Here is a 27678-nt window from a genome sequence, read left to right on the forward strand (position 1 = left end):
AATATTTGACAATCATTATTATCCTATTGATAGTGAAATAGGTTGTATATCTATCTACATTCTACATGTATCCACAACATACAAAAGAGTCATAATGTCAATGAGTATTGTGAACATAGCAGCACATTCGTCAAACTGGCTGCGCACAGGACACTTTAATTGAACAAGTTAGTAGCCACGTTAAATTTCTTTTTGCTTTCTTAATACCAAAAATACTGGTATTTTGGATTTTTACAGGTAATTTGGTATAGATGAATACCGTGAACCCAGTTTTCAGAATCCCGGAATTGCAATCCCTAACAATTACAATCTTAAGCTTAATTTAATGCATGTTTCTCATGCTTCTTTGACACTTGATGTATCTTGACATACAACTTATTTCAGTATCAACAATGATATATTATATTGATACATATCACATGAAAAAATAGCTAAACATTGGAAAGGTTATAGCTTTTTTGGAAGCAATTATTTTTCAAAATTACTACGTTCACTTAGAAATACAACAGATTTTTACGAGGATCGGATGTTAGCCTCTTGCTCAACAAATTAAATCCACACTAGGGATCCGGATGTACACACATTGATAAAGAACATATGAATTTGCCAGACGTGTGATTCAAACTTGCAACCCACTATTTCAGAGGTGGTTACTTTACCTCAGTGGCGAAGGGAGGAGGTAGGCTGTGAAGATCCGGCATAAATAGTACACATTTAACTTTGTCAGTGATACGTAGTTGTTTTCATTGAAATTGAGACTACAATTTACAGATGGTTTTGGTTAATTTTTTAAATTCAATTAAGCCCTGCGAAAACCAAGCCATAATACATAATAATCAAAAAATACTCGTCTATCTATGAAATATCTAAAATTATGCAATTAAATCATACATAACATTGGCTATTTTATAGATAGAATAATATATTTTATCTATTATAGTTTGGTTAGGCAGGGCTTAATGAATTTAAAAAAATGAAACAACAATATGTGTAATATCTATTCTTAATCCAACGAAAACAATAAGTATGAATGAAAAAGAGTGTACAATTTTTTCATATCGGCCAAAATATACCATAACTATTATCAAACTGTAGTCTTAGTTCAATAAAAACAAATACGTATGACTAACAAAGTTTAATGTGCACTATTTATGGCGGATCTTAACAGCCTACCTCCACCCTTTGCTACTGCTTTACCACTCGTCCATCTTGAGTGCCCGTATTTTAACTCATATAATTTTTATCTACGTACATTATTTATCAACAAAAGTTATATACGAATACATTAAATTGACAAATACATACACAGCTATAGAAAATCTATCAACAAATAGGTGATATAAAATATATGTATAGAAATATCAAAAGGTCTTAGTGTTTATTAATTATGGCCCAGCTAAGAGCTGTTTTTATTTCTTATTAATATGATTAGTTTCATTTTGTGGCACGTAGTACATGGAATCGATGAAGTGCTTCGTAATTTCACCAACTAACGAGCGGTCGGCGATAGACTGTGCGACACCATATATCGCCATCTGTTCGACAATGAAAAAAATACAAATTCATCAAAAAAAGGAATAATGTTTTTACGACAGCTCGAATGATTTTCCCATATGACCAATATTTTAGTCTTCCATCAACAGCAATAATATTATTACTAAAAACTATGTTATATTAATAGAATTGTTATAGTTAAAATTTAAGAGATGTACAACATTTACAATGAATGCACTATGGTTTTCCATACATATTAAACTACTGCTGCAACTAGGTATGCAGGACATGTACACCATATACCAAACATACGAATTTCAAAAATAATCCCCATCGAACAATCAGGTGGAAACTGAAAGGTAATCTGCTGGATCATTGGAGTGAGGGGGGTTGCTTTGGAGGTGCTCGATGTGCACGACTAGATGTAAACTACGGGAGACAGAGGGAGGTGAAGGAGACCAGGGTTCAATCTGGGCTACAGCCCCATTGGAAGGAAGGAAATTGTATGCTATATTATTACCTTTCCTTCTACGGGCTTTCCAGGATTTTCCATGATGGCGGCTGCTTGACTTATGACATCTTGGATAAACTGGTCCGCTAGGCCGGGCTTTGTATGAAGCATCGTCACACATATGTGTATTCTGTGCAAAATGGGAACATTATATAACATCTTGTAATAATATATTGAAAAACTTCAAAAATCAAAATAAAATATTTAACATTGGACAAGATAATTATTAATGTAAAAATATACAAAGCCAAGAATGAATAATGCAATAGATAAAAACAGAACAATATAGGAACATTCATTGATCAAGAAACATTTTTCGTGAAACTAAGATACTTAATCAGTTTTAGCCTCGGTTCAGACACGGTCCAATCCGCGCGGATTGGACCACACGGTTTTAACCACGCAGAGTCAATTTGTACTAGCTCCGCCGCGGACAAGTGTGAACGAATATATGGAAGCTAGTACAAATTGACTCTGCGCGGATGCCGCGTGTCTGAACCGAGGCTTAGAGTTTTGTCTCCCTTAACATATAAAAACCAAACAATAATCCATAATTCTAACTTCTCTGAAAAGAACATAGATAGTATGTACACCCATACATCATTATACAGATTTTTGCTTTTCGACCAGAAAGATGCCTTTTGATAAATTTATGACATCAATAAAAATATTCTAACTGTAAAAATATATGTACTTCTGTATTATGTATTAAAAAAATTATACAAATAAACATTTCGAGATGGAAATATTTTCAACACCTCTTACGAATAAAGTCGGAACTGCAGAATCATAACTTTTCAGTAGAGCTCTTTTAATATTAGCTGGGCATACACAGCGAGTTCGATCTCCAGGTTGAGCCTACCATGGGCAATAACTGTACATTAGTGTACCCATCAGTTCAAACTGCCCCATTTAAATCTTTCAAACTGTCAACGGACGTGTCCATATACGTTAAGTTTGTGTCAAGCGTCACAAACTGTGGAGGTTAGGTTCGTGGAGATAAGTGCCTACATAAGTACATACATAGGGGTAGCGTTTAAATTAGTTTTGAGTAGAGTATACTTGAATGATATTGATACATGAATAATTTTACTCTATTAATTATTATGTAGTTGTTTTTATTAGAAATAAACTAACATAAAATACACACCAATGATATTGATAAAATAAATCATGGTTTCACACAATGTCGTGTATTTTATCGATTCACCGAAACAATATTATATTCATCTAAATATATTATCTAGATTCTTTCATTTTGAATAAATTATTCCCTGTATAAAATGGGCATACGAGTCATTTAACATTTATCTATTTGGTCATATTTTTAGAATAGGGTAATATTAAGTTTATATTAATTTATACATTGATTTAAGATATACACAATTTTTGAACAATTTTCAATAAATTCTACCAAATAAATGCAATCTCATTTAATAATTATTCTTCGTTATTTAATTTATACGTTTCACTATTCATTCATAACTCGTTTTGGTCTTATATGCGCTTGATATATAAATACATTAAGGATTGGGTAAATTTGATGCCACATCATTAGATTCATTGTTAGGGCGTCAGCTTACCCTGAGGGAAACTGTAAGACGTTAAGACTCCATCCCAGCTTGTGCAGCGCATCTGACAATCGCAAAACGTCGAAAACTTTTGAGCCAATACCGATAACTGAGGTAGCCGGGGTGCCGAACACATAAACCCCCGGCACTTGACGCAACCTAGAATAAAATTTAAAGCTACAATGAAAGATTTTATTTTTAATTTAATGAACACGTCAAATGAGTTGCTTAACGATGGCATACTTCTCTTCGATGTACCGAGCCGTGGTGATGATGCTTTTAGTCATTTCGATGTACCGCGTCTTGCCAAAGTATCGCATGGTCGCCCAGCACGCGGCTATTACGCCACCAGCTCTCGATCCTGATAAAACCATTTTAAAAATTAACAGAAAATTATTTTCATAAACACAATACCTGTGAAAATAATCTTCAAAGGAATCAATCAGTGCTTTTGATGAATTTATTAAAAAAGAAGCTGAATAACTAATAAAAATTTTATTGGATGGCCGAGTCTGTTTTAGGACAACAGAGATATTTACATTTTAACGTTTCATTTAAGGCTACTTGATTCAAACTCGGTAACCTCTGTATTCTGCCTTTTTGAGATACAGACGATTCCGCTTAATTGGGTCAGCGGTTAATTGGGGCAGCCGCTTACTTGGGCCAAGTTTCAAGGATCGGGAATGAAACCAAGAAACTAACAGTAATTTAATTGAAACAATATTCCACTTAATTGGGACAGTAAATGCACTGATAAATGCACAATTGAACAGTGGAAAAATCAGCAAATTGGTACTGTTTAGAGAATTTTTGCGTAGATGACATTTAGGTACAATGCTGATGAAACCGGCCTGTATTACCATAAAATGAGGACATTTCACAAGTTCCTATTGTTTCTTCCATTATCAATCATTATCATCGCCATTTATCATATCATCATAATTATATGGACATGAAATATTATCTATTATTTTATAATAAATATTGTAAATCATTTTTGAACAGACCAAGAAAATACCGCAGATTAGAAATGGAAGCTTGCGGAATATTGGTAGGTATTTTATCATGCTTTATGTTTTGTAGATTAACTGTCAAGAATTTTCAATCACAGATAACAAATTAATTCTACCATGTTACGATGAAAATAAAGACTGTGAATACACTAGATGAATTTTTGCAGAATTCAGTTGTATCAACCGCTACTTATTATTTTATTTTCTTCTTCTTCTTTCTTCTATTTTATGGTATTAAACAAATAGACAAAGTTATTGCAGTAATCTACCAATAGATTAATACCATAAAATTAATAACTTTACTAATTGTGAAAATATGAAACAAAACAATAAATACATCTGAAATTTATAACAAACATTTTGAACATAGGTGAAAATCAATTTGTATTTTTATTTCGTAAGTACATATTTAAAGACTGAATTATCATACATATTATGCTATACGAACCGTTTACTGTGGGCGAGCCATATACACCGCCCGGCCAATCCGTGGTGACTGTGTACTGATAATGACGATAACTCCGTGCTCGATACAATATCACCGATGAACCTTTCGGGGAGAAACCATACTGCAAAACATAACAAAATGATTATGGTGTCGTACGGTACTGCTGTGGAAATAATAAGATGAGGTAAGGTATCAACCGTCAACCGGGAACGAGGTGTGTCACTCCAGCTAATGCGTCCCGCAGACAGTCCGCTTGTCAGCTGTTCACGGGGGTAAGAAATTATCACTGAAAACATCCGGTTGTTAACTAACCCTAGCGATGTGTTGCACAAGCTGAGTATCGTGTCAGCTGACGGCCAAACTAGAGTCAAAACTTATGCGTAATAAATTTTTTTAGCTATTGTGAATGTATTTGTCACCTTGTGTGTGTCAGCAGATATGCTGGTGACACCTTTCAACCGAAAATCGAATGGCGGCGGGTTGAAACCGGCAAACGACATGAAGGCGATCAAGAATCCTCCGAGACAGGCATCCACGTGGACGGGTACTTTGTACTTCTCGCCGAGTTCAGATATCGCCTTGATATCATCCATTGTTCCATACGGGAAATTCGGCGCTGAGCCCACAAGCTGAAATAAATTAATGTAATTATTGTAAATTAGTGTAACAATGCAGAAACTCGGTAAAATAATACTTTATATTAAATTAGACAGTAGGTACATTGATATCTCTATTTACACATCATTTCATCAATTCACGTGTAGATTTGAATGTTTGTTTGAAATGTTATCCCCCCACTCCTTAATTGGGATCAACCGGACTTCACTATATGAAAAAAGCATTGGTATAAATTTTGAATCAAGACATTTGCCAGCCCGATTTGCAAAGATTTATGAGCTACAATGTTGTATTATTGTTAGCAGTCGCCACCAATTGTCTAGACGAGTTCACGAACCCCACTATATTCGCTGTTTGAAGTGATGATGACAGAAAATTAGTGATAAAAAAAAGATCAACAAAACCAATGGCTTCGCATTGAGAAAATTAGGTACTATTGTTGTATTACGCCATGATGTACTGACTAGAACTGTCTCTCATTCCATGAGGCATGAACTGAGTGAGATTCGCATCTTTTAAAACAATATATTGTCTTTCACTATAAGCTTGAGATTTCTCGACATTTTTTATTTCTCGAGAAGAGAAAATTTTCTAAATCAAGAATTTTCTTCTTTCAAGAAATTTGATTTCTTGATATTCTTCGACATTCTCGAGAAATCATCATTATTACGAAATAACCTCTTGCTGAAATTTTTTTTCATTGAAATGATTTTTTTAGCTCTTATGACCAAATAAAATTTTAAGGGGGAAATTTAAGAAATTCCAATTATGTAGATTAAAAGGTGAGACCTTTTTATTTTAGGTCTTCCGGTTAATTTTACCTCTTATTCTCAAGACAAGATTTTTCGATCACAGCTTACTCTATGGTTAGCTACATTTTTATATTGTTCAAAAAAAATAGTACCTACCTAGAAAATAATTATCATTTAGTAATCAATCAAAATAACAAAATGTATTTATTTTTTTTAATTTGACGTAAGAGGATAATCTGCTGTAATCTTGAGCGTTAAGCATTTTTAGGATCTAGATAAAAAGAAACTCACATTCTGTAACATTTCAACATTTATTGTTTTCGAAAGATAGGAAAAAGATCCGAAATCCCCAACAGATGGAATCTATCAATCGTGTCCTATGTTGAGCATACTAATAATGTGCAATTCGACCAAAATCATGTATTGTTATTATTGTTACAGCCATTGTGAAAACGATCAGAATGAAAAATAGTCTCAAAAATACTCAATAAACAAGTAACTGAACATGTAGTTCGATAGATTAAACAGATTGTTCAATATGACTATGATATAGTAGATATTAAAATACACGATTAGCGGAGTCTTTTGTCAAAACATTTTATATTTCATTTTACATTGTTTATAAAAAACCTCTTAACATTTGAAAACTAACCAAACATTCGAAAAAATATATATCTATGTTTCAAAAGGATCAAATATTATTTTATTCATTAGACTTTTGCTACACAGAAGCATTCTTCGAAATACAGGAATTTCGTACATTTTCGCAAATCTGCATAAAATAGGATCACTGTACAAATCACACAACTATTTAACAGAAACAAGCTCACCATGCAAGTTTGAGAGTTGATTGCTCTTCGCATTGCTTTGATGTCAACCATGCATGTTTGAGGATCTATGGGAACTACTCTGACAATGATTCCGAGATACTGCGCCGCTTTATCAAAAGCGGAATGAGCAGTAGCGGGAACGACCATCTCGGGTCTGGTGATGCCCAAATCTCTCGCTCGGTCTCTATACGCCTTGCAAGCCATCAGAATGGACTCCGTGCCTCCTGTCGTCATCTGGAATCGTAATCAATGAAATTTAGTCACTTAATAGACGGCAGACTCGGCACTAAATGGTTAGGTTGTACATGGCTTATTGAGGATCTAAGAGTATTGTGAATAATTGGGAATATTTATTAAAGATAGTTTGATTGTTTGATTGTTACCGTGCCGCAGGCATCAGGTCCACCGTTGAACAGATTTGCAGCCATCTTGACGACTTCCGCCTCCATTTTATTAACGCCCGGAAAGACATCGACATGCAGAGGATTGGTATAGGAAGAGAGGCCGTAGACTTCAGTTGTGAGCTCTCGGAGCGTATCATCCAGACAGTACACAGCCCCTGACACTTTGCCAGTTCGCCACTCATAATCTCCTGCAATGGACCATTTTGATTATATCACATCAAGAATACTGTTACGACCAAACGTGTTCAAATTAGCTATAATATTACAGAATATGGTTTGTCATTCAAGAATATTGATGTTTGCCATAATATCTTAAAACAATACAATAGTGAACCATGGTATATCATAGTCATTTAACAAGCAAAACATCACCCCAGTTTTAACTAAATATGTAATGCTAATGGATCAAAATATAGTAAAAATATTAATACTTAAATTAGAGGATGACTACGCCACTGTTGTAAACAAGAAGAGAGGAGTAACAGATATTAAGATATTAATATATATACCCCTCACTATAACATAACAGTCTGAGATTCGAAACAGGTTATCTGAATCTTGAACTTCAGTTATTGTAGACCATTCCGAATATGGGTTTATATCCACAAACAGCTGTCAACGTAAATGACTCAATTAAAGTAGAATTAACAAAAATAACTTTGTTTCAAAACCATCATAATGGAATTCTAACACGTAAACACCAGTTCAGTTAATTACTCGTCCCCGAATATTGTATTCAACAGCATGTATACAGACTTATACGAGGAATAAATGAAAACTCTGCCATTCCAGGCAGTGTTAACCTGTGTGTCCCTGATAACAGTGATAACTATCTTAGAAATAGTTGCTCTAAATAGAGCGTCAGTTGTTTATTCTCCCAAGGTGCAGAACCAACCTGCCACTGGTAATGCCAATTGGGAGGGCGATAACTATGTTGATCCAAATTGCTTCGGGTGTTGATATATTCCACTTGCAAGAGGGTGTGTTAGGTGGACGCTATTTTATAAATTCTTAAAATAGGGCCTCCTTAACCAACTCGGTGTACTTCTTTGAACCTCTTAGATGTATAATTGTATTGTCACTGCTTTTGTATGATTATATTATGTTCTCTTTTTATATTTTTTTTCTACTTTATAATAATGTTTCATGTCATGTTGTGAACGTCTTAAACTTATAATTTTTAATGTACACAATATGCTAAAAATAAATAAATAAATTGAAATGTGTATCCAATAAAATAACTTGACAAAAATTGACCGAATACATACCTATTATTTCTATTGCTATTTTCCCAACATTGAATTTTCCTTTAAAATTATGGAGGTTTTACAAAAGCTCCACATGAAAAAAGTGGGTTTGGGATTTATTTCTAAGAAATCACAAAAATAACCATAATAATATGCTTTTTTTACATAATATACATATTACGGTTTGCATGAAAATCATTTCAGGAATTGCATCCATGATATTCATTATTCACATCCATGATATGTATTATATCACTCATATTATCTGTATGAGGAAAAGTGCTATCTGACATGTTAAACACTATTAATATTAATATATAAAACACAAAGGTGTTGGCAAACTTCCAGGTAAGGAAGGTAAGGGAGATGAGAATATAGTCTTTACCTAGCTTTAAATGCTTGTTAACTTCTTCGATGACTCTCGCTTTGGATAGGCCGTCTTCCGGCATGAATGTAACGCAGTCTATACCCACAAAGCGTTTTGTAATACTCTTAGTGAAATCCGACTCCACTTTTGCCATTTCATTCTCAATCCTCCGCCGCACGGACGGTATTTTCCTAAGGCACTTGAAAAATATTTTCCTACATTTTTTTACACCACCTGAAACGAAGATTTTAAAATTTGTCTAGTAAGTGTTCATGTATATCAGAGTATCAGACATTAGGTTTTTAAGGACAATACAATTTTTAACAAAATATGTAGTTATTTTCAAAATTATGTATTTTATAGAGAAATAAATTATTACAACAATTATTATTCTCTTTAATTTTTTCATAAAATTTGATTATTACATAATATTGGTAATGTATTATCAATCATATTCTAAATGAAGTTATCTCATGATCAATCTGAAGATGGGTTTATAGCACGAAATAGCTGTTAACATAAATAACTCAAATATCATAGAATTACAAAAAAAAATTGTTTTAAAACCATTACAGTGGAGTTCTACCACTCAAATGCCAGTTCAATTAATAAATCAAAAAATATTAATAAAAACCTCCTGCAAGAAATTATAAAAGTAATATAATTATTGGTCAAAATTATGAACATACGTATTGTACTTAATAGTTTCTATTTTTATCGATTATTTCAAGTATTTTTAATAAAAATTTGTAAACTCACCGTCGCCTTCAAAAATAAAATCCCACAACCAAACGGAAACGAAGACTGATGTTGCGGTGATAGAAACAATTTGCCACGGCTCTTTGTTTGTGAAGACGCCATTTATCGAATTTTTTACGGCTAGTGCTGAGCTTTTAACAGTGTCCATTGCAGGTGTTTGTGCTTAAATAACAAATAATTGTACATTAAAGATTAACTAAACAACTGCATTGATGCTCCGATATATATCTGTGTGCGAAAGGCAAAGGGAGATAAGTCTACTATCACTAATTTTCAGGAGAGCCAAGAGAAGATTGTATTTTAGACAGCATTATAATATGGGAACTTCCATGTTTTTGTGTGAAATTTACTAATTCAATGGAATTGCATTGACTATTGAATATATGAAATCTCCCGTTTCCTTTCGCACACAAATAAACAGTGAATAAATATTTATGTTTTTACTAACAATATTTCTGGGCAAAATAAAAATGTCACAAACCAAACAAACAGTGAAAACAAAGAAATTATATCACCATAATAAATAATTAATCTCATGTATAAGATGTAGGTATCTACTGACACTACTCACTCCATACAACATGCGATTATTAATGATTAAGTTTTTATGATATGTGGTTCACCTCACTGGTTATGCTTGAGTGTAGGTACTAGTCAGTCATTAATAACAGGTGCATGAATGCTGACACTACCGCACAGGTGCTTGCTTACATGCATCGAATAGTTAATGCTATGTATAAATATGTTTTAAATTAATATAGTATCAGTTACCCTTAGGACCTTGCAGAGGTTTACGAAATACTGACATAGGTAATATCTTAATGGTATTATAACAACCTCAACAGTAACAAAACCATTTAGGTAAATGGAGCCGAATTATTTTTAACACTGACAAACGAAACTGATTGAAGAAAATTATATATGAGTTTTATTTATTCATAATTTCATACCTATATAAGTAGGTACCTACTATAAAAATATGTAACAAAGGTTTGCTATCGCTACTAGGTTAGATGTACTCATTCAATGAGTTGATAACACATAGAAAAACCATTGTCTCTAAGTTAAGCCAAGTAATTTTAATATAAGTAGTGACTGATAACAATGCTATTTATTTTGATAACGAGAGATTCCAAAGATCGCTATTTTTTTAGGAGAATATTAAGTTATCGCGAAAAGAATATAAAAACTGGTATGTATGTTTAATAGCAAAACTATTTCATACTTTGATTGTCATCATCCATATGTAGTCATAAAAATCATTGTAATTATTGGATATTATGCTATTGAAATAAATTAAAAACTTACCAATGATTTTAAACTTCTATTACCGAGCTGTCAGCTGTCAATGTCAAAATGCAGGCGGCAATGAATAATTTGTTACAAGTTTTAAAAATCAATGTTTCCAATTATGTATTGCCAAAAGCATTACACATTTAAATTTTTAAATAATATTTTTTTTTCTGAACAAAAGAAATACTCTTTAACCGACGACATTTAATTTATTTTGATTTGTAAATTTAATAATAAAAATAAAATCTGTTTTCGTTTGTTTTTTTTTTAATTTTATTGCCTGTGGCCTGTTAATATCTGTACCTCAGAGGCAGACGGATGCAACTCCGTTTTTGGGGAAAATGAGTTTTTTTAAGAATCGTCATGCCAAAGGCTTTATCCATTAGTGGCAGAGAGATGAAAGTCCTAGTCCAAGATATGCATAGCATAAAGATGCAAATGCCATACCCACCTTAGAAGCAGAAGGATGCAAATCGAATAATCCACTAAGATAAAATTCTTTCAAACCGTCTGCAATATGTACTAGACGAGAACTAGCCAGGAGAACGATCTTTAGAGGAGGATACAGCACTATGGACCATATTATCCAAGTCATCAGAGAAATCAGAGCGGTAACAGGAATACAAGCTGCCGCTATCCATGGGTTTTATAGACTATGAGAAAGCATTCGATTCCATAAAGAAATTTTCAACACTCGATGCACTCAGAAATCAAGGAATCCCCGGGCGCTATATAAATATTTTCAATAATATATACAGTAGCGCAACAACATCTCCATAAACCATCGCGCATTTCCTATCAGCAAAGGAGTCCGACAAGGTGATACAATCTCACCTAAACTATATACAGCTACATTTGAAGACTTATTTAGACAACTTGACTGAAATGACACGGGTCCCCATAAATGGAGAATACGTGAGTCATCTACACTTTGCCGATAATAATAAATAGTAGTTTGCAAGACTCAGAAGGCCTCCAAAGCAGAATGCAGTAACTCGCTGGAGTAAGCAACAAAGTAGGCTTGAAAATAAATGTATCAAAGAAGAAAGTCATGTTCAACTGCTTTGCGGGTCAAAAAGAGATCCTCATCAATGGCATTCAGCTCGAACAGGTGAAAAACTACATCTATCTGGCACAATAAGTGTCTATAGATGGATGTATATCTGATGAAATTGTTCGCAGAGTAAAGCTAGGCTGAAGTGTTTTTGGTCGCCTGAATAATTTCTTCGAAAATGCCTAAAGTGCAAAGTGTTCAACCAGTGTGTACTTCCCGTAACCACATGCGTGTGAAACATTGAGCCTAAGTAAAAGAAAGATCTAGAAACTTAGAGTAGCACAACGTGGTATGGAAAGGTGCATGCTGGGCATAACGCAAAAGGACAAAAAGAGGAATGAGTGGATAAGGGAACAGACAAGGATTAATGATGTGATAGAGTTTGCTAAAAACCTCAAATGGAAATGGGCTGGAACATGGCTCGAAGAAAGGACAATCGTTGGACAAATTTAGTCATCCAGTGGGATCCAAAACGTAAAAAACATCCGCAAGGTAAACCTAGAGGCCGCTGGATCGATGAAATGATAAAGTTCTGCGGAAAAACTTGGCAACGCAACGCACAGGAACGAGAGAAGTGGAATCAGCTTGGAGATTAGCGAGGCCTTCATCCAGCAGTGAATAGATTCAGACTGGTGATGATGATGATGACATAATAAATTTTTTTAAAAAAATGTGTTTTGCTTTGTTATATTTATATCTATAAATTTTTTTAACTTACAAATTGTTTTATTTTGGCTAGGTAAACAAGATACAAATCCACATTAACAAAATATCTTTAGAGGCAGAAGGATGCGAATCCACACTACGTTTTTATTTAATTTTTTTTAGATATAAAACTGTATTATGTTTATTCCTTTCTTACATATTCCAGAAGTACTTTAATTGAAGTAGAATAAAAAAAATAATGATCATTCTATGTATATTTTCTTAGAAGTTATGAGTATTCGTTAAAAATAAAAATTGTTTTTTGGCTCTCCTGCACAATTGGGTATTTGGATATGCATCCGTCTGCCTCTGAGGTACAGAATTATTTTTGAAGGCGTATTTTTGATATAGCAACACTTTAAAGTCAGCTGACAAGTCTTATGACAGAACAGTCGCCTTTCGATCTTTAAAATTCTGAAAAAACAAAATAATTCGTAAAAATGGCACTACACTCAGCTGTAAAAGGAAAATTGATAAGTGTGATTGGTGATGAGGTTTGTCATTATTTTTGTGCATATAATTTATTTATTTGTTGGTCAAAAAAACTATTACTTAGTGGTGGCATTATGATGGTTACATTTTAATAAAAGTATAATCTTTTTTTCCAGGACACTTGTGTCGGTTTCCTTTTGGGGGGTATCGGCGAGATAAATAAGAACAGGCACCCCAATTTCATGGTCGTGGACAAGAGTAAGTTTTAAAATTTAAACGTAAGCATACAAAAAGATTGGCATCGATTCTTGTGTCAATATAGGTACCTCCCATTGGTTTTAGGTGGCTACTGGAGTAGTTCCAAAATACACAATTGTTTTATTGAGTTTTTTAGAAAATTCTGGAACAATTATGTAAATGTACGTATTTAAAAGTAGTAATGACACTTAATAGATCTGGCTATGCTATAGTATCTATGTTGATAGAATTTTTTATTGCATTCTTTTTAAATATATAAGTAGATACTTAATATGCATATGAAAAACTTCACAAAACTATTTTCACATCAGAAAAATGTATTTTTATGTTGCATATTAATTAATATAGGATTACCATACATCCAGAATTGTTTTGGACTCACCGGATATTGAACAGTTGTATTTGATTTTACCTCGGGAGCTAACTATTTTTTACTCGACTGCCTACCGACATTCAATTAATGTTAAAAGACGTCTGGCTCTTCTGAAAAAGCTCAAGAAGTAGTCACAGTCTTCATTGATCACAATAGTCTCACAGGGCCGTGTGCACAAGGAATCTGCATGAGCTCTGTTTTAGTTTGTTGTTCTGTTTACACTGTTTGAGTGAACTGTCAATGTGAACATGCCGCTCATCTTGAATCTTATAAAACTGTTAGACTAGTAAAATAATACTCAGCACAACCAAATGTCGTGACTGCTTACCATCGGTATAATTATTTGGTACAGATACGGCGGTGAGTGAAATCGAAGACTGCTTCAAGCGGTTCATCAAGCGTGATGACATCGACATCATCTTGATCAACCAGAACGTGGCGGAGCTGATCCGCCATGTCATCGACGGCCACACACAGCCCGTCCCCTCCATTCTAGAGATCCCATCCAAGGACCACCCGTACGACGCCAGCAAAGACTCAATTCTTCGCAGAGCCAGGGTAAATAAATATTATATTTATTTATAGTTAGTCTCTCCTGGCAAGTGATCACGGCCAATGCGGCGGTTTTCTCAATGGTAGTACCTATTCTAAATCCCACTTATAATAATGCCAACAGAATATTGTTATTTACTTGAAAAGGTATTTTTATTTTGTGTTGAAGTGCTATTTAAAATACAAAATTACATTGCACGATAACAAAGCATGCATGGAATATTCAAGATCAACATCCGTAGTGAACTAAACATATACCTACATCTATATCTGTGTATTGCGCGTTCCAGTCAGAGCGTGGATACAATGATTTGGATAGATGACTGGCAATCATTCCTTTAAATATAATTTTGGTTAAAATAACCTTCATTTTGTTATGACCCGTATGGTATACATCAGATTGGAAGTGGTAATTTACCTTACTTTTCATTGCTGTCTCGGTAAAAAATACAAATAATTCTATTAGGTACCTATCTACTTCTTGATTACATAAAGTAATAACTGAATATATATAAGCAGAATAACAATGAAAGCCATTAACCAAATTTGTTTCCCTCAACCGTGTTCATAAATTTATCATGTGACTGAATCATCTCTATTTAAATTGTACTGGATTTTTTGCATGAAATTAAAGTAAATATTATTGAAGTTTTACATGAATTAAGCGATCACGCCTGTTTTATTATGATAAGTGACGCTAAGTGCTTCAATAAATAAAAAATACAAGCCACTATCGTGTATCAACAAAATATCATCGGTGTTTTGTAAAAAGGGCGAATTAACCAAAATGCTACTTTACAGGAGGAGGATTTTTAACTTTTGACATTTATTTGTTTTTTACCTGTAGATGATTATAAATATCTAACAAGCTTATAATAAAGCTTAGAAAGAATACTGTCATAACAATAGGTATTATTATATAATATTTTAAAAGGCCTAATATGTCACATTTGCTTTTTATTTCGTAATTTTAATTAATTTAATTTTAGTCGATCATCGTTTTTAAGTAATTTTTGGGGAGATGAAAATTCGCCGTTTTTACACAACAAAGTTTGTGGGGTACTTATTGTATTTTCATTAAAATCTCGATTTCGCCAAAATGGTTGATTCACCCTTTTTACAAAACACTGATGATATGTTAGTGTTCTATCTTCAGCCGCTCGACACTTGTAAAAACACTAGCTTTGCATAGAAAAGGGAAATTACAAATTAAATAAACTATGCACTGATCTAAGATCTCAATCATTCCTCTATGAAAGAATGTCAATGTGTACCAACCTGAAATTCAGACACTTATCCTTTTACAACTTTTTTTTTGTTTAATTAACATGAAATATAACCGGTTACATTTTGTAAAAACTATTAAGAAGCTAAAAATGCATTGTAAAAACCTAAAACACCCTTTTTGTTTTATTTTCCAGGGCATGTTCAATCCAGAGGACCTCGTTCGTTAAATGATGTTAAAATATGATAAGCGAAATATTACTCTGCTTCAGTTACCATAAATGTTCTATGCATATTGTTCAGTGTAATTAGTATTAGATTGTGCGTTAATTGTATGTACATATTCAGATTATTGTTGTTCACGATGTGAACTACTTGCAGGTCATATAAATGCCACAAAATTTGCATAAATTTTGCGTTAAAAACGTGTTCTTAAAGTTTAAACATTCGATTATATTGCCTATTTATCGATCATTTATTTTAACATACGTATATGAATATCATTATTCATTTACTGTAGGAGTACTATTCATTCCACTACATTATATTATTGCAAAATCTTATTGATAATAGTAATAACAATATTATTTTTTTGATTATTGTGATAAATTCAATATTTAGTATGTAGCCTATGAAATGTTAACAGTTTTCCTTGTAAATATCTAAATAAAATGTTAAACATATTTAAAGTTTTTTCTCAATAATAATGTAGCTAAAGACGTACGATTATATGATTTGCAGTGATGAGTAGAACTACAATTCCTTCACTCTGTATCATCTATGTATCTTTATCACCAACCTCACTTCTGTCTTTTACTCTACTTTGGGCACTATGAAAACGCAGTCTTGACATATTGGTTGTAAAATACCTTATTTATGGATATCAAAATAAAATGTTTTTATTTAATGAGTATGTGTTTAAAAATATATATTTTTTATGTCAAAATCTTACAATTCAAAAAAATATATATTATAAAATATAGTTTCATTAAAGGGTCTTATTTTATTATCACATAGTATTTTATGGTTATTTTTCAATAAATTTTCACAAAGTTCATAAAAACATTTTGTATTCAGAGTTTTAGTGAATGTACCTATTTTATATTAAATTTGAAAACCATTGATTCTTCAACGAACGCACGTGTGAATTTATCTTTGAATTCAAATATATTTTTCCTTTAATGTTAAAATGCATACTTCATATTCTCCCGCAAAATGCCCTTTATAGGCTGTGGTTCCATCTTAAATCTTAAATAATATAGATGTGTAAAACTGTCCATTTAATGTACCTATGTACTTTTAACAAATTAACAATTTCAATATAAAATAATTCCTTGATAATAATATCATATTCATGTTAACTAATGTAATAATAGTCCTCTCTAAAACTGTTTTGACCCCCAAATTGGACGTTCGTAGAACAAAATCTTTTTAGTAAAATAAATAACGAAAGATAAGATAAATAACGATTAACACGGCGTATGTCTGGTGTGCCTGTCCTAGTCCAGATTTTCCTCTGATTAGCTAGGGACAAAACATCAAGAGCGTCAACAGCTTTAAATACCTAGGGGTGCACATCACGGGAGATGACATTTTGCAGAGAGAGAGAGAGCTATCTGAATGGGAACGGCTGGAGCAACATTCAACTCAATGCGGAGTGTCTGGGACTAACGGATGTACTCAAAACCAAATGTCGCCTATTCGACGCTTGCATTCTGATGGCGCTGCTTTATGATAGCGAATCATAGCACCTTTACAAAGTCTCAGAGCAACCGTACACTGAGCTTCTAAAACAGATGTTTGCAACGGATACTGAGTGTGCAGTGGTATGACTTTAGGAGCAACGAGGAGATAAGAGAATGCACCAAGTAGCCTTTCATCACACTGAGAGTGAAGAGGCGACGTTGGACCTGGCTTGGCCACGTGCTCCAGATGCCAGAAGAGAATTTCAACCTGGCTTGCCTGTTCTTCAAGCCAACTGGATTCCGGCGTCCTGGTAGGCTGCTAAATACCACCTATAGAGTGTATACAGCGGAGCTATGGGATCCTGGTTTGACCTGGAATGATGCAAGAAGACTGGCGAGCGACAAGGATTCTTGGAGGCGCCTCGTGGTGTCCATATGCTCCAACTAAGGGGCCGAAATGGCCGAAGAATGCCTGTTGAATTACAGGTGCTCAGTTTAAAATTTTGATAATTAGTAATGTTAGTCATTCTCACAATAGGTTCATAGCCTGAAACAGCTGTCAATATAAATAACTTAAATATCATATAATAGAATTCTACCATGTACACCACCAAACAGCAATTCGATTAATAAAATATAATATTGGTTGCTGTCTTTTGCGCAGTTCCAAATGATGACATAACAGATGAACAAAACAAATGAAAATTGGGTTGCTGTCATTCACATTACACACTGAAAAAACCGTTATCAATTAAATTATATGTAAACATTATATTTTGTGGTGGTTCCTTAAAATAATGGAGTGTTTTGCAAAGTATGAAAAAATTTGTAAGAAGACTGAAAATCACCCCCATCCCCCACTTACAGCAGATCCTCTCTCACTGTGTAATTTTCTTTCCTATGTACAGCATTCCTGATGTGTCAGCCGGAATATAGAAGTCATAGGTGGCTCTCATGGTGCAGTGCGTAAGGCGCTGGCATTCCACCGGAGAGTTCTGGGTTCGATTCCCGTTAAGGACACAATATTTATGTGTTTTTCTCAAAGTCTGGGTGTTTGTGATTGTTCAAAATTATTAACAACACCTTGTACGAAAAAGCAAGGACATGGTTATTAATAATTCTAAAAAAAATAATATAGAAGTCATACAATTAGTTATTTACCCTACATAATAAAAATGCAATATTTTTATATATAACTTTTATTAGTCATGTTAAATTATTGCAGTGTATTTTTTCATAATCCAGTGATTTCCTTAAACCATTATTAATTACATGGATAGGTACATCTAAAAATATTATTTGACTTAAAATTGATTATATTCAACATTCATGACTTAATATTATAAAGCAACCGTAGAACTAAATATCATTATATGGCAGTTATAACTCACTATTATCATTATTAAATTTAATACATGACATACTTAATTTTTTTAAATATTTAAAAATCTCTTTTTTACCATATTTATACCATAACATAACTCAATTCAATCGTCAAGAAATAATATAGATAAATCTTCAATAGATTTAAAATGTTTTATTACTTTAAGTATGCATGTAGAATACCTAATTATATTATTAATAATATTTAATATTCTTATAAACTAATTGAAACATGACTGATTGACTTGATTCAAGATTCAAGAATACCTCGAATAATAGTACATATTATTCTAGTACATACCTACTACAATAAATTAGCAATACACGACACAAATCGATACAACAATAATACAAACAGAACTAATCTTATATCTATATTCCGAAGGCCGCTCAAAAACTATCTGACATGTTTTTCTTACGTAAACAAATGAAGTACGGGAGAGCTCCATTTGGTAGATGGAAGGTGCCTTCATGCGTATGTGCAAAATTCTTTGTCCGTATTGAGTGTATATCAGCGTCCATCGAGTTTTCAAAATGTTGAAATGATTTGAGCAGTAGTATTGTATCAAGCTTGGCGATACTCGACCAAAACCCCTTCGAAAGATTCAGCAGGCTTTTGGCGCTGATGCCAAAATAAAAAGTGGTACAACTCATTCAAAAATGACTGCACGTCAGTGAAGAGCGACTCATATTCTGGCAGGTCCTCAACAGGCCAAAATGATAATATAGTCATCTTCCATATGCAGACATAGTCATACAGAACCGTTGTATCACCAGACGAGGTGGGGACAAACACCTGTTCGGTATATTTCATTTTGAATGAGGATTCAATGAAGCGGAGAATCTCCGCAAAATTCATGCTGAAGCCACTAATACATCTTATTTAGACTTTCTTTACCCAACACAGGCCTCGACGGTGGGTCGACAGACTCTTTACTCTCCCAACATGACTCCTTTTGGCTGTTCTCCATGCTGAAAATTCTGTTGAATGGTACTCGATTTGAATCATGAGAAAACATGCAGAAGACAATAGCCCAGCTGTACTCCATTCTCAAAGAGGCGTTCCAGAAGAGCTTCCAATCATAGTGGAACCGCTGAGAGAAGTGAAGGAGACTATTTTGAAGGGGTGTAGGGATTCAGATATCCATGTGTATAATTGTACTTTTCCCAGCCGAAAGTCAGATACTTCTTCAACAGACTTGTATTGTATATTATAATATATGATATATGTATAATTTATAAGTTACAGTTACAAACATAGTGTTGCATTTGCAATACCAAAATTCAGTAAGTATAGGTATTATGTTTTTGTAGAAATGGTTTTGTGTAAAATGTAAATCAAAAACTAAATTGTAAAATAAAAAATAGCTCCATAAAAATTTGACATAAATAAAAGTTTTCTGCATAGTCTTAGGCCAGAATTATAAAAGATATCTTAATAATATCTTGATAAAATATCTTTCAAGTCTCTACAAATCATGCATAGTATGCTCATTGTGAATGTGAGTATTTCAACAAGCCTAGTATTTGCTTATAGTTCTGGCGAAAGACTATTAAATACATTATTAAAAAATACTACACTATGTAAATATTGTCCGTAAATACAGTTTTAAATCACATTGTAGTAATATCAATCGTCACTTCGATCTTCCACTTCATTCTCACTGTCATCAATCTCCTCTTCAATGGAATTGGGGCCTAGCCAGTCCCACTTGGAGTAGTGGATGTTGTTGAACTTGATGTATTTGGCGGAGTTCCCAGTGACGGTCCTCACAAATATTCTTCGATTGTACAGCGGCTGAAGGCGCCTGAAGTTGTCCACCAGCATCGCATCAGAACTACCTGACAGTTGACGGAACTTTTCCATCTGGAAAAAAGGGAAGTGATGAGCTAGTCAGCGGATTTTTTGATATTGTGGTTAATGACTCTTGTATAAAGGCTTACGCACGCACGCAGGTGGCTAAAAATTGAAACAAAACTAACAGCTGTCAAATAATTACATTTTGTACCTACGATTGTACATAATAAGTACCTCGAGATTATCTATGCAAACACAAACCAAAATTGATTGAATGGTATGAGAGCATTTGCAATTATTGTTAATGTACGATTGTTTTAAATTTACATTGCAAGGAGAGCGTGTTGCCATTTTAATAATAAATATTTGGCAGTATTATAGTCAGACCTGGCCCCATGCAAAATCCTAAATCGCAGCCATTCCAAAAAAATATTCACCTACTATGGTGAATTTGCGCATTCAATTACTAAAAACTCATTTTTCCAAATATTATAATTAGTAAGTACCAGTGTAAAATGTGTAATACTTTATTCTACTATGTACTACTATTGTATGCAAACTAAACATAAATAACTCAAATATTCTAGAATTAACAAAAAACACTTTTTTTCAATACTTTTCCAATAATGGTGCTACCACGTAAACACCAGTTCAATTAGTAAGAAATATAGGATCTGTTCCAGATTGACTACACTACGTTTTACATATGGCCGTTTTTTAGATTTTTGGAAAGTATTCGGCTGGGTGAATATCTAAAGGGCAGCCGTTACCACACATTACTTACATTTCGTTGGTACATAAACTATATCACTACATGGTGATCCAGACACCGTAATTGTATCAAGATTCAATGTCTCCGATCGGCTGGTCATATTGTCTGTAAGTATGCTGTAGGCACAACTCCTTTGAGAAGAATGACCATATCCAAGCCTAAGGAAAGACGGAGTGCCTGAAGCTATGGGCTCTTTTGGGGTTAATAGGTAATAGATACATGGTAGAGAGTAACCGGAGAACTCTAGTTAGGTAACTACATACCATCCTAGAGTTTATGGGCACAGTGATAATTGTTACAGTACCTACCTAGTGTGATTTAGGAAAATATTATTCTCTTTGTATGCAATAATATTGACAAAATAATTATGTTATTTCTCTTGTTTATGTAAGGCTATTGATTATTCTACTAGCATTGATCCTAATCAGTATTAGCCATGATACCATTTGTTTGAATATTAATTTGATTATTATTGGGTCACTGTGACATGTATGTAGGTAGATAGTATCTACTGTTTACGTTTTATAATTGCATTTTACTAGGTATGTATTATGGCGCATTATCCAATTTACTGTAATGCTATGATTCTGTTTTTTTTAATAAATAAATTTATCAAATTAATAATAATACCTATATAAAATTGCACTGTTTGTTTGGAAACACATAATTTGAAAACACTTCTGAGAAATTTATAACCACTAGAAAAAATCTTTTAAGAAAAATTACGACACCCAGCAGGTTCGAACCAGCGCCCCCCGAGATTCGCGCATATGTGCTCTGACCGCTAAGCTATATGCCTCCTATATAATTGCGACGAAGTTAACTAGTTGTTTTTACAATACTTTGAAGCCCTTACTAAATTACATTAATTATTGGCAATTGTATTTCAAGTCAAAGTATTAAATTACCTTAATCACTAATCGATCATTGGTCACTCCAAATTTTTGTTATAACTAATTTAATAAACTATTTTTTCCATTCAATAAATAATCCACAAGATTTAAGAATGTAACATTCTTTTATTGAACATACCTACATAATTTGAAAGCATTTGAGTTTTCTCATTTCTAGGATTCGCAACATTGATTAGGTACTTGGTTTTATCTGTCTGCTTTCTGGGACGTAGCAAGGTATCTTACACTCGGGGCAGTAACAAAAAATGCGCCCTCTTAAAATTAATTGTACCTATAAATTCTAAATTCACTCATGCCCGATTACTACATATTAAAATAATATGGATTGATAACTAATATTATCCTAATTGTTTTACAAATTCAAGGATCCTCAATAATTGTTAGTATAAAAATCATAGAACTGTGCTATAACCATATGAAAGTGCCAAACGATCGATAAACAATAATTATTGAAAACTCATTTTATATATAATAAACACTTAAGATAATTGCGCTGCAGACGATTTTCTAATCAGTATAAGCAGGTGACATGATAACAATATTTTTGGGTGACGGGTGGGTTTTAACGTAATCATGAGAAGAATCATTCCCCCATAACTTGGTCATTTCATGATGGATGAAGCACGCGGCGCCTCCAAGAATCCCTGTCGCTCGCCAGTCTTCTTGCTTCGTTCCAGGTCAAACCAGCATCCCGTAGCTCTACCGTATACACTCTAAGATAGTATTTAAGGCTTCCAGGACGCCGGAATCCGGTTGGCTTGAAGAACAGGCAAGTCAGGTTGAGGTTCTCTTCTGGCATCCACAGCACGTGGCCGAGCCAGGTCCAACGTCGCCTCTTCACTCTCAACGTGAATGAGAGGCTGCTTGGTGAGTTCTCTTATCTCCTCGTTGCTTCTAAAGTCCCACCACACACCCAGTATCCGTCGCAAACATCTGTTTTCGAAGCTCAGTATACGGTTTCCTTGAGCCTTCGTAAGGTGCCATGATTCACTACCGTACGGCAGCACCATCAGAATGCAAGCGTCGAATAGGCGGCATTTGGTTTTGACCAAGTATAATCGTGAGTCCCAGACATTCCGCATCGAGTTGAATGTTGCTCCAGCCATTCCCATTCGGATAGCGAGCTCTTTCTGCAAAATGCCATCTCCCGTGATGTGTACCCCCAGCTACTTGAAGCTGTCAACGATCTCGATGTTTTGTCCGTCACTAACCAGAGGGAAATCTGGATCAGGACAGGTGCTATTACACAAAACGTTGGTTTTCTTCGCGTTGATTTTAAAACCACCGCGAGATGTGTTGTTATGCAACCTGTCGATTGGCTCTTGAATGCCCTCGATTGAGTTGTCGAATAGGACAGCATCATCGGCGTATTCCAGGTCGCATAGCTTCACCGTGGGGGTAACAGGTATGCCTCGGTCGGGTGGTATTGACCTCCGTAGTATGAAGTCAAAGAGGATGATGAAGAGAAACGGTGCAAGGACACAACCCTGTCTGGCTCCGGTCGTGACCCCGAACCATTCCGTGACAGTGTCTCCAATTCTGACACGGCATTCGCTATTCTCGTGCAGGCATATGGCAATGCTATGCGTATGCTCCCAGTATCCTCCAGAGGTAGGGGCGGTGCGGACTGTCGAAAGCCTTCTCATAGTCCACTAAGGAGCAAGCCATCGGACTGTTCAGCTCATGGCTCTGCTGGAGAAGACATCGAATGTTGTGGATTTGGTCTGCACACGCTCGACCAGGAGGTAGAAACCCGGCCTGGTTTTTTTCCTGAGGACGTGCATTATTGGGTCCCTTATTCTCATCAAGACGATGTTTGCCAAAATCTTTCCCGGAACACTGAGTAGCGTAATGCCTCCTTTCACCTTTTTTGTGAAGTGTGATGATTTCACCGTTCACCCAGTCTCTTGGACAGCGCTCTTCTTCTCACGCCTTTGTCATCAGAAGAAACACATGGTGCAGGTTTGCGCTCAAGCCGTACTTGGGGAATTCAGGATGAATCCCGTCTCCCCCCGGTCCCGCTTTCTTTCCGCTTTCTACTCTTCATATTTCCCACGATCTGGAAACACTGTAGGTACTGATGTTTGATAAACAATAATTTAGACTATAACGCCAAGAAGACGCGTCATTTTCAATTTCAATTTTTTTTAACAAATTGTGGACATTACAAATTATAAGTTGAAGACGTTCACAACATGACATGAAACATTGGTATAAAGAAGAAGTAATACAAATGAAAATCTAAAAAAGAGACCATAATATAAACATACAAAAGCAGTGAAAATACAATAATAATTATACATCTATAGAAGTAGGTACACCGAGTTTGCTAAGCAGACCATATTTTAAGAATTTATAAAATAGCGTCCACCTAAGCTCACCCTCACGCAAGTGGAATATATCAACACCCGAAGCAATTTGGTTGAACATAGTTATCGCCTTCCCAATTGGCATTACCAGTGGCAGGTTGGTTCTGCACCTTGGGAGAATAATCAACTGATGCTCTCTATTTCTAAGATAGTTATCAGGGACACTGTCCAGAATATCAGAGTTCTCATTTATGCCTCGTATAAGTCGAAAAAAATACGTAGCTAAATAAAGATCTCTTCTAAATAAAATTGCAGACTGCGGTATGTAAGCATACCTAAGAGAAACTCAGTTGCAATCAATATTGTGCTTCCTTCTCATATCGATTCCACTAAACACAAAGACTTGGCATACATTTTCTTTTTTACTAACTTCGACACGATAAAATGGTAAGGTACTTGACTGTAATACTTATTGGTTGTATGCACATTTTACAATACTTGAATATATTTTGATATTTCTGTTTTTCCGAATAATATGTCTTGTACCCAGACATTCTTAAATTAATAAATAATAGCTACATAACATCTCACCAGCGATTTTTTTCTTGAAAATTATCGACAATAATTCGTTTTACAGTTATGTCTTATGATTAAATTCCTTAATAATTGATCATCTAATATTATTAACAATGTACCTATATCCAAGGTGAATGATACGTAGGTACCCACAATGTTTCTTTTTTACAATAAAAAACATGGGATTGTGTCGGTCTTACAATTAAGTACCTACAGATCCATTCATACACAACGTAATTTATAAACTACATTTGATCGAATAGGTATATTCTCTAGAGTTTAATCGCCGGATTGCAATAAATTGCATTAGGTACATACGTAATACTGAATGGTCTTCGGCAAGGTGACACCCTGGCATACTTGTTCTTTAATAATATAGCACTGGAATAGGCGATACGGGATATAGATTGTCCGCAGCAGCGATACAATAATAATATTATTATGTAAGTAAGCACCTACTAAACTTGCAGAGCTACTCGTTTGACGTACGCCGATGACATCGATAGCACCGTGGCATTGCCATGTCAGATTCTACCCTGAAAAAGGCGTTCATAGCATTGGAAACGTAGAACATGGCCTTACAGAGATACGAAACAAAAAGAAAATCTAGGTAGGTATGACATAATATGCCCGCCTTTGTCGCACCACTGGAAAATGCATATAAATTCAACATCATTGCTTGATAGGTACAGTCGACAGTGGTAACTTTGCTTGAAGTAAAGTATACTACAGTCTGAAGTGGTCAAAATACGAACGAGTGAATGGTCAAAATAAGATATGAAACGATGTATCTATAGTCTAAGTATGAAACACGCATATACGTCGACTTGTAACTAAATAAAAGTTAATGCTTAATTTCTATCGCAGGAGGGCTCTGTCATACGCAGAAGAAGAGGCAGGCCAAAAATTCATCAGCTAGAATAGATGGAGCTAGGTACCAATGACTGCCACATGATTATTTGAGGCAACCAACTGGAAATTCATATTTTAACTCATCAAGTGTCTAAATTTTATTATATCCGACATAAATTGGAATCAAGAGAGATGACCAATCGAAAAAAAAATATTACCTGTACCCACCTAATTAATGTTTTGGTAGGTAATCAAAATTCATGGTGAAGGGTAGGTCGTATTCATAGAATTTTAGAATTAGTTAGCCGTATGGTCAGTAAATCAATACAAAATAGGTGTCTTGTCAGATAAAGCTCACTACAAGAAGACAGGAAACAACTTACTAATGTATATATTAATCTATTATGACTCTTATCCTACAGTAAATAGTCGTTAAAAAAATGTTGAAGTTTAATGGTGCATTGTGCCTACATTCATAATTATCTGCAATTGATATTGTATATTATCAAAAGGTATTAATAAAGGATGTATGCTTGAATGAGTTTCTTACCACCAATGAAATATCACTCTCGACTTCAATTAAAAGTGTTATACTTGATCACATTGCCGAATCACAACGATTTTTCAACTTATATTTTCCAAACTTAAATGAAAACCAAAAGTACAATTGGCTAAGAACACCATTTTGCTACATCCTTAAAATATGATCATATTACGTGGGACAGCTCAAGAAGAATTGATTGATATTAATATCAGATAATTCCCTTCATGTCGAATTTAGTGAAATAAGTCTTGCAGACTTTTGGATAAAGCGATATAATATCCGGCAATCGCAAAAACAGCATTGATCATAATCCCTTTTGCGACAACATACATGCAACTCTTCGCGACTATTTTAAACCAACATTTTATCTATTCATAGAACTTGTTTAGTTAGGATGTCTGCCTAAGGCTGTCAGATTATATCTAAATAATAGTCAATATTGTAAAATATTGCAACATACATAATAATATCCATCCATAAAGGTGTTAATATGACAGGCTTCACAAAAATACTATTACCTATAACTCACCATTAAATTGAATAAAGGCAATATTAATATTCATTACAATATTACAAAACTTTTTTATATATTTTTAGTTCAACCACCTTGTTTCGCAAAAATATTAATATCGCATTTCTCGTTTCAAATTATTTAACAACCCATTGTAATTTGTGATGTCAACGATAACTGCAGTACGGGTATTTGGTATTTATTAGGTATTTGACTTTACAGCTGGTACCTACCCTCATATTTATCTCGATTCCTTAAATTGGATGAATTCATCTGACTGGCATGTCGATGATGTTTCTCTAGAGCACAGCTTGCCAAACCGGTGTGCCGCAGCAAACTAGTATCCCGCGAACAATAGGTACAATTCGGAGGGTGCCATAATAGTGTTCCAACGTAGCGAAAATATACTAACATGTGCTGATAAAGTAA

At 34.2% G+C, this 27678-nt stretch overlaps 3 protein-coding genes across 3 annotated transcripts in view; 1 reads left to right on the forward strand and 2 right to left on the reverse strand.

Moving 5' to 3' along the window:
• Nucleotides 1-200: 200 nt before the first annotated feature.
• On the reverse strand, nt 201-11393 carry Sply (Sphingosine-1-phosphate lyase). The gene is made up of 11 exons (XM_085948946.1): nt 11323-11393; nt 10015-10176; nt 9274-9489; nt 7621-7829; nt 7238-7471; nt 5457-5666; nt 5038-5158; nt 3820-3937; nt 3589-3735; nt 2015-2135; nt 201-1535 (listed from the first exon to the last, which is right to left on the reverse strand). The coding sequence occupies exons 2-11, from the start codon at nt 10160-10162 to the stop codon at nt 1410-1412; spliced, it is 1650 nt and encodes a 549-aa protein (XP_085805072.1). The 5' UTR covers nt 10163-10176; nt 11323-11393; the 3' UTR covers nt 201-1409.
• A 2028-nt stretch (nt 11394-13421) lies between these two features.
• On the forward strand, nt 13422-17039 carry Vha14-1 (V-type proton ATPase subunit Vha14-1). Its single transcript, XM_085948955.1, has 4 exons — nt 13422-13560; nt 13675-13756; nt 14482-14687; nt 16103-17039. The coding sequence occupies exons 1-4, from the start codon at nt 13507-13509 to the stop codon at nt 16133-16135; spliced, it is 375 nt and encodes a 124-aa protein (XP_085805081.1). The 5' UTR covers nt 13422-13506; the 3' UTR covers nt 16136-17039.
• Nucleotides 17040-20283: 3244 nt separating this feature from the next.
• Nucleotides 20284-27678, reverse strand: part of CAH9 (Carbonic anhydrase 9) — a 63279-nt gene continuing 55884 nt past the window's right edge. The window contains exon 5 of the mRNA XM_085953789.1: nt 20284-20840. Coding sequence (XP_085809915.1) covers nt 20604-20840 — 237 coding nt within the window. The 3' untranslated portion in view covers nt 20284-20603. The remainder of the gene's footprint in view (nt 20841-27678) is intronic.

The sequence above is a fragment of the Rhyacophila brunnea genome, unplaced genomic scaffold, assembly GCF_057557595.1.
Source record: "Rhyacophila brunnea isolate RB1 unplaced genomic scaffold, BYU_Rbru_1.0 scaffold_10, whole genome shotgun sequence".
Classification (NCBI taxonomy): domain Eukaryota; kingdom Metazoa; phylum Arthropoda; class Insecta; order Trichoptera; family Rhyacophilidae; genus Rhyacophila; species Rhyacophila brunnea.